The following is a 12,583-nucleotide window of genomic DNA, read 5'->3' on the forward strand; positions in this document are numbered from 1 at the left end:
TATCTTATGGTTTACATAAAAATAATAAGTATCTCATGTCATAATTAAAACAAAAATGTATCCTATTTTTATGAAAGTTTAAATAAAAAGATTTATAACTTGATATAAAACTCCAATTGAATAATTTATCATTTTCAAATTCGTTTTGACTGGTTGGTTCATTAAGTTGAGTGTTTACCCGTTTCGACCACAAATTATAATCTACAGAAGGTGTAATTATGTGGATACTCATTGGGGATGTACATAAATTAATTGGCAATTGTCGTATTCCTTTAGATCACTGACTATCACGTAATAGCAAAATTACAAAAATTATTTTGATTTGAAAATTTGGTGTCATTTGATATTAATTTGATACTTGTCAAAAACAAAAAAATGTAACACATTAAAAAAACGAGGCCAAGAAAATAGTTACTGACTAATCAGCCATTCTAAAGGAAATGAAGCTAAAAAAATACATTAGGTACTTTATTGTAAAAAAAAACTGTATTTATATTCTAATTGAACTGATAATGGCGGCTTTGGTTTGCTGTGGCTGAAAGTGTATGAATTTAAATATGGTGACTACGTCGTATGGGTGGCTTGAGTCCCCCTTAGCAACATAAATGGTTTCTTGATGAAGCAATTCAATCATAGCAATGGTATCAATATTTTTTACCATCTGCAATCGCCGCTAGTGCCAAACAAACTGACTCATAAGCCAGTGGATGTAGATATACGTGGATATTATGACAGGGGAAAAACTGTCGTCAATTTAGATGGCTATTTCCCCTGTCATTTATTGGTCAGTTCTTTTATCCAGTAGAAAGGGAGGGGATGGGGTAAAGAGGGGGGGGGGGGGTGAGATCGTTATTTGAGTTCCACTTTACTTGAGACATGACGATCTGGTGTAAGATCTAAGTTTTAATTAATCCATTTTTAAGCCCCACTTATTTTCTCCTGTAGAATCGAAAAATTGTAAGTCACTAAAGTTTAACTCTACTATCACGTGTATCAAAACATCTGCAATTGACAAATTAATTTAAAATCTAGACCGTCACTTAATATTGTTAAAATTGCTCATTTTTCCTTTTACTGTTGGAAAAAATTGCACAAAAACCCCCAAGAGGTTATAAAATTGTTAAAAATACTTTTAAGTATGGCTTCGAAACCGATTAATATCCGCTGGATTAGAACCAGTTCTGAGCCATACTAAAAAATCATGTATAGCATCGTATTACAGACAATTTTCCACGAATATTAAAATAAAACTAATTAAATTTAAACCAGTTTTGTTAGTTTTTGCCTTCGGTGCTGACAAAACTGGTTTTAATCTTATAATTTTTCATTTTTATAAGCAGGAAGCTGTCTATAATACGATGCGAAAAGTATCTATTCTGAAATGAAGAAGGAAAAACAAGCTGGGAGAAACAAGATCCAATATATTAAGGGGAATAGAAATATCAAAAAATAAAATGATATATTAAAAATATATACAAAAATGAGACAATGGGTAATGGTGCAGGGAGGGAGAGAATTGGACTGTTTATTACACAACAGTTGAATAAAAACGTTGTCTGATTCGTTGGCTTAACAACTTTTGGGACTTTTATTAAATTTTGATTGGTCGGTTGATCAAGTTGTGTGTCCAAACGTTTAAACCACTAATTATAATCATCATAAGGGTTAACTTTGTGTATCATCATTGGGGATGTATATCAATTTATAGGCTATTGTCTTATTCCTTTAGATCCCTGGTAAATAATGAGAAATATAGAAACGAGTCACAAAGAACAATCTGAGAACCATAAATATTTCGTTAAAGAATCAATCAGAAAACCATAAAATTGTTTATATACATATTTTAAGAGGAAAAAGAATACAGGGTAAATGTTTCTTAACCCTTTACAGTCGGGCCCCTTGCTGCACCTTAATCGGTCGGGGGGGGGGGGCGTTCAACGCCCCCCCCTAATTATCTCAGTTCCTATTAGAGCTAGAGTGCTAAATTTTTTTGTGCAAGTCCCCTGTTTGATAATGAATTTCCGACCTTTTATAAGTCTAAGTCAATTTTCGCTTCCTTCACCCTTTTATTTAACAACCTTTGTTTTTAGGTCTTTTTTTATTTAAAAATTTCAAACGGCTGTAATTTTCTTATTTTTGAAGCTAGAAGAAAAATTTTTTCCCAGAAAATGGTTTATCTTTATGTAAATTTTACATTAGAAAAATCAAAATATAAATTTCAGCGGCCGCAGCTGTACTTGGCAGCTGCCAGCCTCCGCAGTCGGCGGTCGGCGGGAAAACAGCGGCGGATCTTCATGAAATTTTAATACGTTATGTAGACATGTAAGAAAAGCTTAAGTTTAAAATTAGAAGTCTCTAAGTCAAAAATTGCGGCCACAGGAGCCTTTTAAAGATTTCTGGAGACCTGGAATATCAGGACCTGCAGGATCATACCTGGAACCTCAAAGTGACTTGAACACCTGTATTTCATATAAGGATGTACTACTAGAGGATTTTTTAGTATTTTGGTATGATAAAATGCTTTGTTTTAGTCAAAAAAATATTTTTGCTCTTTACCTGGATGACCCTGCGAGGTTTGCTGGCATCCTGTGCCCGCCAGGATGGAGATATTCAAAAAATTCCAACTCTCAGTTATGTGTCATACCCATACTTAAAAAGTCAAGCAGTTTGGGCTCTTTATCTTTCACACACAGAAAATGAGATAGAAAAAACCGGATGGGGGGGCGTTCAACGCCCCCCCCCCCCCCCCCCCGACCGTTAAGGGTTAATATACTGTAAAAAATCATCCTATATAATGAGAATATCAATTATATAATGACTCATAAAATTGTTTTTAGTGGGGTTGGGGGGGGGGGGGGGAGGGGGGTAAAGGTATTTTTTTCACGGGGCTCTGCCCAATGATGCGCTGAGGGTTCCATACTTCACTTATTTTCGTCCCACCCCTAAGAAAATATCTTAAAACCATAATTCCCTGAAGTGTAGAGTCAAATCAGCTCTAGATGTTCAGACAGACGGACAGACTTCATTCTTCTTTGTATTATAGATTGTAATAAAGGGGCAAAAATAAAAAAAAATAAAAATATTTTTTACAGTGAATAAAGGTTTAAATTCTCGCAGACAAAGTATCAAGTTTTTCTTAAACCAGGAAATGGAAAATTGAGATAAGAAAATTGTCATTTTACCGCACAATTGAATGGGTGTGCTATCAATAACACCAAGGACATTAGGTGTTGTTTATTAAAATAGTCCTCAATGCCTACATTAACGTTTTCTTATTTGTTGGCTGAGCTACCTTGTGGCCTTTTTTTGAATTTTTATTGGTTGGTTCATTTAGTTGAGTTTCAAACCGTGTCAACCTCTCATTGTAATCTACAAATGGTGTAATTTGTGTATCATTATTGGGGGATGTACATCAATTTATTTACATTCTCATACACATCTAGGGGTAGTATAAGGTAAATAGATAGCCCAAAGCCATCCCAAGACTTAATTAAAAAAAGAAAATAGCCTTAAACTATCCCAGATCCTATCTAAAGCTTTCCTCTAATGGAGAACTCAATTAGTTCAGCAGCTATTTAAATCTTAAGAAGAATATTTTACTACTTTATATAATAGGATATGACAACATGGGGAAGGGATTGCACACCCAATTGAAACTGTAAATTCTTCTCTAGTCAAACAAATCCTTTCATTATTTTCTTCTGTACATCATTCTTTTCTTTTATAAAGCCAATGTTAGCTAAATTGTGGATTTAAAGAGATAAGACAATGACCGATATTTGATGCAAATCCCCAATGATGATACACAGAATTACCCTTTCTGTAGTTAACAATTTATGGTTGAAACGTTTAGTGACTCATTTTTATGCACCAACCTATCAAAATTCAATAAAAGTCACCAAAGTTGTTTAACCAACGAATAAGAAAACGTTATAAAACTTTGGTGACTAGTGTATTCAACCCCCCCTCTCTCTGCTAAAATTACAGTCTAGACGAAGGAATTTATCATTACTTGGATTGAACACCAGATTAGCATGTACCTTAATAAAGTAAAACTTCTAGCTGGCTAAAATAACAATCCATCCCCTTTATCCCATTCCCTCCCCTCTTACTGGATGAACGAACGGACCAATAAGTGATGTCCATGTATACGTAATCAAAATTGACAATAAAATATCTAAGTATATACTATATCCATTTCTGGAAACAGTTCGTCCGAACGTCAATGACAGTCTACCTGTCAAAAGCCTCTTTTATATCCATAAACAAGATTTTTAGTAAGCTTATCATTAATCATTAATATTACTGTTTCAAAAAGGTCTTTTAGAATTTGGTTAATAATGTTTAGGCAACTTCAAATGACCCTGAATTTACTTTATTTTTTTCTTCCAAATGTTGCATATTTATTATTTATACCATCTAATTAATCATAAAGATTGTAACTATACCTTTGACACAACCAATTAATTTCATGTGTAAAACATGTGTAAAAGAACTTAAATTGCGGTTGCCGAGCTCTAATTATAATTTGTATACTTACTTAAGCTGGTTAGAAGCATACAGAGAAGATAGATAACATCCACTCCGGCGAGCCATATCAATAACTAAACACAATAATCAAATGCTCATCGAATTTTTAGAAGATTTTTAAATATGATTTTGAAGGATTTTTTATAAAAACATTTTTTGTTATTTGGCTACGATAGCCTATTCAGAGATTTTAATAGCGAAGCTACTCTTTGATTCAAAAATTCCGTCTGTCTGGCACATTTTTGGGGAAACGTGATTTTTTCGGCTCCTATAAAAGATTGGAGGCTGAAAATTCTTGTCAACATTCCAATCAATATGGAGCTCATATATCTTTAAAACATTCATGTCGGTCAGACTGTTTTTATACAGTTAGGTACTGTTATATTCTTCAATGTTTTTTTTGGAAAACGTTATTTTTTGGGCTCTTATAAATGAGATATTTTCATCCACGTTTTTAAAGATCCCACCTCTGATATTTTGTTAGAAAGGCGGAAAAATACTAGATATTAGCAATGAAATAATGGTCTTTTTTTAATTTATTGATTTCTTACTGAAATAATTATGTGTTATTATCTATTCTTTGAAGTGAATATATTAAATAATTTCAAGTATCCGTCAGTTTGTCCATAACACTATGTGTAACAAATTGCTTTTCTAATGTGTAAATGCTATGAACTTGGCAAATAGATTTATTAATTCCATTAACCTATATTGCTCTTCTTAATTCTTTCTGCTATGCTACTTATTATTTTTTTTATCTACCTTGATATCTAATAACTATGTGATTTATTAGGATCATGAAAAGAAAACGAAGTAGCAGTTTTCGTCGTATTTTCACAGTACCTTTTGATTCTATTAGGTTAGGTTAGGTGAATGTTTGAGGTTTAAAGACTAGAAATATGAGAAAGCTAATGTGAAAAAAACGACAAAACCCGCTACTTTGTTTTCTTTCCATGATCCAGTTATTTTTAAAGGAAACATAATAAAAACTGACAGATCTAAACCCACCTGATTAAAAGTGTTGTTACTCATATCCTTCCTGAAACAAAATAAAAATATTAGAGAACAAAAATAAAAGTGCAAGTTTCGTACAAATTATTTACAAACATTACCTAATATAACCTAACCAAAAAATAACACAAAAAAATATGGATCTTGGACAAAGTAGCTTCGGACAAAGTAGCTTCAGGACAAAGTAGCTTCAGGACATTTACTTAAGAAAAGTAGCTTCTTAAGAAAAATTATTCTCCAATAGTAATAAAGGTCATGGCCGCAGCGCTCGGCCCCCTGGCCTGCCTAGCCGCGGGCGCTCGGCCCCCTAGCCTATAACCTAACCTAACCTAATCTATGTTAGCCTCAGGACATTTATTTAAGTAAAAAATCCTCAACTGTTAATACATAGGTGGTTTGGAATTTCGTGGATTTTACAAAAAGTGGTTGGAAGAGTTTTACAATTTTTTATATTGTTTTTACAGTTTTTAAAATGATGTTTTTACAATTTTTAGGTTAGGTTAGGTTATAGGCTAGAGGCCGAGCGCCCGCGGCTAGGCAGGCCAGGGGGCCGAGCGCTGCGGCCATGATCTTTATTAACAGTGGAGGCTACTTTGCCCGAAGCTACTTTGTCAGAAGCTACTTTGTCCTGAAGCTACTTTGTCCTGAAGCTACTTTGTCCGAAGCTACTTTGTCCGAAGCTACTTTGTCCAAGATCCAAAAATATATCTCTCTTTTTTTCAAGAAATGTTACAAAATTTTTGTCCCACTAGGAGCCTGGATTGTTTTAGCTGCACTACTTAAAAACAAATCGTCCTTGCTTCGAAACCGATTAATATCCGTTGCATTGGAAGCAGTTCTCAAAAATCATGTTTAGCATCGTATTACAGACATTTTCCACGAATATTAAAATAAAAATCATAAAATAAACTATAGTTTTGTTAGCTCTGGCTTTCGGCCCCTCGAGGCTACCAAAACTGGTGCTAATCTTATAATTTTTCATTTTAATATCCGCAGAAAGCTGTCTATGATACGATAATGCGATGAATATTTTATAATAGGAAAAAAACTGTGTAAAGTTTTATGTAGTGTAATTGTTTATTTTTATCATAATTGATAAAACCACATTCTTGGAAAATGTAAATTGGCTAATTTCCTTTAACTTCCCTCTATTCCACGTACATATCAAATTGCAAGAAGAATAAAGTAAACAGTTAGAGGAATAATTACAAATAGATTGGATCTTATAATATAGATTTTTACATTATTCGAAGTCCCTAGCCGTTTTGGGCATTGTATTTAAAGGGGCGGGATGGGGTTTGGGTGATTGCAAAAAAATCCAAAAACCATACCATGAATTAAATAAAAAAAAACTATACGAGATTTTTATTTAATGATATATTTTTTGCTAGCTGCTACGCCCCCTTGAAGCCTCTAGAGGCACAGATAGTGGAGGGGGAGGGATGGGCTTGGAGGAAGTCGACCGCTGCATTTTTAATTTAAGTATTGAAAAAAAATAAAGGTGAAACAAATCGGTTCGGTAGTTGACAACACCCTTAGCTATAGACAAAAAAGCCTATTGCGTTATAAAGTACTAGCGGCTACGCCCCTAGAGGCCTCTAGGGGGCACTTGAGAAGGAGAGAGTCAAATTAAATAACCCAATTTCTTATTTTAAATTTTAAAAGAAAAAGTGAAGAAAAAAAAATTTTTTTTGGGGGGGAATTTTTTTTTTTGGGGGGGGGGGTGCCTCTCCCCTCATTTTTAATTTTAGTTTAAAAAAATTTAAATTATTTTTTTTTTTTGGGGGGGTTTAATTTTTTTGGGGGGTTGGGGGTGTCCCACCCCCCCAAAAAATAGTTATAAACCTTCCCGGGACCTATGAGAAGCTACCCTGTTAAGGAGAACCCAATCGGTTCAGCGGTTAGCGAGATCCTTCGGTACAGACACATAGACACACAGACATCCTGTTACTTTAGTATAAGGATGACATAAAAATGATTTTTTCCTTTTAAAGAACATTTTCTTCTAACACAAAAGATGTTAATCTATTCTTTAATGTCTATTTTACAAACAATAAATTGATTTCTACTCAAGTTAAAAGAAAACATAAGTTGGAATCATATTGGATTAGTATAATTGTACTTAGTATCCTTATACTAAAGTAACAGGATGTCTATTTGTGTGTCTATGTGTTTGTTTGTAACGAAGGATCTCGCTAACCGCTGAACCGATCGGGTTTTCCTTAACAGGGGTAGCTTCTCATAGGTTCCAGTAAGTTTTATAACTATTTTCTTGGGGGTTGGGACACTCCCAACCCCCTAAAAATAAAAAATCCACCGAACACAGTAATAGTGCCTGACACTGATTATAATGTAACAAAAAAAAATAGCCAATGAGAGGCCACTATAAATTTTACCATTGGTCAAAAACGGCCTCTCATTGGCTAATTTTTTTTGTTACGTCATAATCAGTCAGACACTATTACTGTGTTCAAATCCACCTCCCCCCCCAAAAAATAAATTTTTTTCCCTTTTATTAAATTTTGATTGGATGGTTGATTTAGTTGCTTGTTCAAACGTTTTTAACCAATGACTGTAGTCTACAGAAGTGGTAATTTTGTGTATCATAATTGGGGATGTAAATCAACTTATCGACCATTGTCAAAGGAATACACCTTGAATTTATGTACTGTACATAAAAAAGATAAAATAACACTAAACTAAATTTTCCATAAACAAGGATGGTAACATTATTTATAGTATATTTAAATGTGGAAGAACACTTATTCCTTATCGTTATGGGATTCACCGTTTTAAAATTTTTTAATATGTAGCCATAGACGTCCAAGGGGGGGGGGGTAAAGTGGCGATTACCCCTTCCAAACGAATTTGGGGGTGTAAATACCCCCCCCCAAAATAAAAAATCTCTAACAAAAAAAATTTTTAATACTAAATATTTAATAAAATTTTAAATTACCCCCCCAAAAAATTTTACCAGGGGGTAAATTTTTTTTTTGGGGGGGGTAAACAAAATATTCCCCTGCCAACATATTTCAGGGGGGGGGGGTAAAAAAAATTTGCGGCGCGCATTTTACGCCCCCCCCCCCCACCCAAAAAGCGAATTACTCCCCCCTTAAAAAAATTTTGCTCCCCCCCCCAAAAAAAGCTTAGACGTCTATGTATGTAGCGATTTTTCTTGTAATTAATATAAAGTTGCTTTGCTTTCCAGATTAATCCCAATTAATACAGAAATATTTGCAAAGGGTTTTAAATCTATTGGACGATTCTTAAATGCCAAAATTAACGATGAGAACTATCTGATTCGGATAAACCGACAGTACAAAAATGTAGACAAGATTTGCTTTCAAGAATAATGATTGTAATAAATTATCTTGTTTGGACAAAGCATCTCTCTTGAATAATATTCAGGAATTTAAAGAGATAAGATAATGGCCGATAAATTGATGTACATCCACAAAATTACTCTTATGTAGATTACAATTATTGGTTGAAACGTTGGAACACTCAACTTAATAAATCAACCAATCGAAATTCACTCAAATCATCAAAGTTATTGAGTCAACGAATAATAAACTTTTGAAAATAATGAAATAGAAATAAGGTATATCCAAAAAGCAAAATAAATCAAAAATAATATTTGGGGGGCAGATTAAAAGGACGCCAATTCTACTATATGTTGTCCTCCCCCCCCCCCTCAACGACAGCTGAAAATCACGTATATGTGTCGTTATTTTTTTTTCGAATTAATTTTGTTTTTGGTATAAGCTGTAATAAAACACAGATTGATATTAATTAGCTAAATATCCAATTCAATCCTGTTGAAAATGTTACAGACAATATTAGTTCTACTGTTTTAAGAATTCTTTCTAGCCTTATCCCTTTTTTGTTAATTCATCTAAGATAGATGAGTTCTAGTATAATCTGAAAAGTTTAGCTCTTTTTATCAGAAAAACATTTCCAAATTGATTCTAATAGACCAATAATCAGTGCACCCTTAGAATAGCTAATTTTTGCTAAACAAAATCAGTATAAATACCCTCTCTAGATGAAAGGGACGCAGCCGTTAATAAGAATGAATTAGAATCATATTAGAAATCAAATTAGAATATTTAATTAATTAAATACTATTCTGAGACTTTCATTAAAACTATATAATTTGTGTCTTTTGAACTTTAAGTACTTATAAATAGAATAAGAACAACCAAATAATTAATTAAATATACTTGTTAGACTTGAGCAAAAAGACCTAATCATAATATATACACAATTTGTGTCTTTTAGACTTTAGGATAGTGTTTAATATGAATTGCAAAATATTAGTGCGTAGTAAAATGCACATTTCAGTTCGAAAAATACACAAATACCTAATTATTATAAATTTATTTTCTTCTCAGTTAATTAGCATATGTTAGTTGTTTAGATTTTCTAAACTCATAAACTCTAATTTAATACTATATTGCTATAGAAGAACACTATTAATATGCCAAATAAGTGGTATTCTATCAATTCAACGAAATATATACATAAGATTTTTTTATCCCTTAATACGAAAGCTATCTTAGTGAACTAGAGAAGAATTACTTTTATAGATACTAATGAAATATCTGAAAATCTAATGGAAAATCTACAAGATGATACTTAGATTTCAGGTATATTTTAGACCACAATATATTAAACATCCTGTATAACATTATATTATACTAATGTCCAACACATAACTAATATATTTGTCACTAGCGGCTTCGCCCCTAGAGACCTATAGAGGCACTTGGGGGGTTGGTAATTTTTGTCTAAGGCGATTTTTCTCAAGAAGGTAATGGTAACCCCCCCCCCCCAAAAAAAAAAAAAAAAATATCTATTAACCTATCCAGGACCTATGAGAAGTTACACTGTAACGGGGAACCATATCGGTTCAGCGAATAACGAGATCTTTCGGTACAAACATACAAACACACAAATACACAGACAGACATCCTGTTACTTTATTATAAGAAGTATTAAATCAATTGAACTAAACCTACTACTGTCCTTTAGTATTCAAATACTGTATCAAAATTAAATCCTCTTTAATTTATATGCTATTGTGTCTTTTTTTATAATTTTTATACAGTTTGTGGAAGGAATAGGATATCGAAATAATAATTTTTGTACAGGGAGAGAAGGGCATTGGGCTGTATATAACTAGTCCCACTAGTCCCCAAACTTTTATAAGAATGTTTTCATATTCGTTGGCTTAGCGTCTTTGGAGACTTACATTGAATCTCATTTGTTGGTTTATTAAGCTGAGTTTCCAAACGTTTCAACCACTTCTTGTTATCTACAATAGGGGTAATTTTGTGTATAATCATTGGGGATGTACGTACATTAATTTATCGGCCATTGTCTTATCCCTATAGATCCCTGATGTGTGTAGGTCCAGGAACAGGATTAGAGAAGTCTAAGATGACTTTTTCTTTCTTCTTAGTTGTTCAGCGTAAACCATTAGATTAATGCGCAGATTAGGCAAACTTTCATGGAAAACTTTTAAGCATAAAACAAATAACTAAAAACTACGCATCAAACTTAAAAAGATATCGTCTCTCCTTTAAAAATAAATAGCCTAAAACCGCCCATAGGGCTACAAGGACATTTCCGAGATATTTAGCTTCAATGAATAATTCTATTTGTCTCTTATGATCACTTTCAGCTTCTGGGGATCTTGAGGAATAAGACCATAGATAATAAATTGATATACATCCCCGATGATTTTTAACAAGATTTACCCTCTTATTCATAAAATTATTTTGTTTGAAAATTTTTGACAACACAAATTTTAAAATAATCAATTAAATTTTAGTAAAAGAATCAAAAAATTCTAAGCTTATGAATAAGATAAAGTGGATATAAAACTTGGAGTTCCAGTTTAATAAACAAACCATTGTCACATCCCTTCCTGCTATTTACATAGTATTTTGAATTAAAGCGTTGTGTTTTTGAAGGGTGAACAAAAATAACAAAACCTAAAATTTTCTATCCTACGCATTGGTTAAACGTTCTGAATTACGTTCTTAAATTTAAGTATAACAAAGAATAGTAATGTTAATGCGTAGTGCAGTTGTATCAAGCTAATTCAGAAAAAAAGAAAAATAAATCTTCAATAAATTTAGTAATAATTAGATATGAATGGGGGAAATTGAATCTTGATAATGATGTAAAAAGGAAGGAACAGTGCACACACTTTTCCACCTATAATTTTTAATTTATAGTTAAGAGGTAATTATTGGTGGAAAATATGGACATTAAAAATACAGGGAGGGAGGGGACATTGGGCTGTTTATTACATTAATCCCCAAAATTTAATAATAACATTTTCTTATTTGTTGGCTTATCAACTTTGGAAACTTTTGAATGGTTGTTTTATTAAGTTAGGTGTCAAAACATTTCAACCACTAATTTTAATCATCAGAAGAGGTAATTTTGTGTATTATCTTTAGGGATATACAATATCAATTTATCTGCTATTGTCATATCCCTTTAGATTCCTGGGTAAATTTGAAATGCGTTTGTAAACTTAAACCACGTGCATTAAAACTTTTCTAGGATTTATCACAAAGCCGCGGAAAAAAACTTTACACATTTAAAAGTTGAAGAATTTTATAGTGCCTATAAAAAATGACGTCATACATACAATACAAATGACCAATGATGGGCAAGTATACATTTTAATTTACCAATAGTAGCCAGTATACATTTTAATTGACTAATGGTAGGCCAGTATGACGTCATTTTTTATAGGTATAGGTAGAGAAGCTTCTGGAATTTTAAATTTCCAAATAGAATGGACGATTTTGCTGAAAGCACAGTCATTTCATTCTGTTTATGCTGTTATTAAATCAACACAAGACTATGGTCCTAGTGTCATTGACATAATGGGATGTTAATAATAAGTCAGTCATGATTGCTTTCATCAATTCTCCTTTAGTCGACCTACTTTTTAAAAACGAACCTCTCTATAATTAGGGTCGGCCCGTTCGTACGTCACAGACAGTTAGCTCTTTTCATT

The 12,583-nt window shown here is 32.7% G+C and overlaps 1 protein-coding gene across 2 annotated transcripts in view; it reads right to left on the bottom strand.

Annotated features, from left to right (window-relative positions):
• Positions 1 to 12,583, bottom strand: part of LOC145324371 (FMRFamide receptor-like) — a 97,558-nt gene that overhangs the window by 52,029 nt on the left and 32,946 nt on the right. For both annotated transcript variants that reach the window (XM_080166976.1, XM_080166975.1), the window contains exons 4-5: positions 5,539 to 5,569; positions 4,541 to 4,604 (exon numbers count right to left, since the gene is read on the bottom strand). In XM_080166976.1, the coding sequence (XP_080023102.1) occupies positions 4,541 to 4,604; positions 5,539 to 5,569 (95 nt within the window). The remainder of the gene's footprint in view (positions 1 to 4,540; positions 4,605 to 5,538; positions 5,570 to 12,583) is intronic.

This window comes from Acartia tonsa, chromosome 7, assembly GCF_053477335.1.
Source record: "Acartia tonsa isolate MP-2025a chromosome 7, ASM5347733v1, whole genome shotgun sequence".
Classification (NCBI taxonomy): Eukaryota; Metazoa; Arthropoda; class Copepoda; order Calanoida; family Acartiidae; genus Acartia; species Acartia tonsa.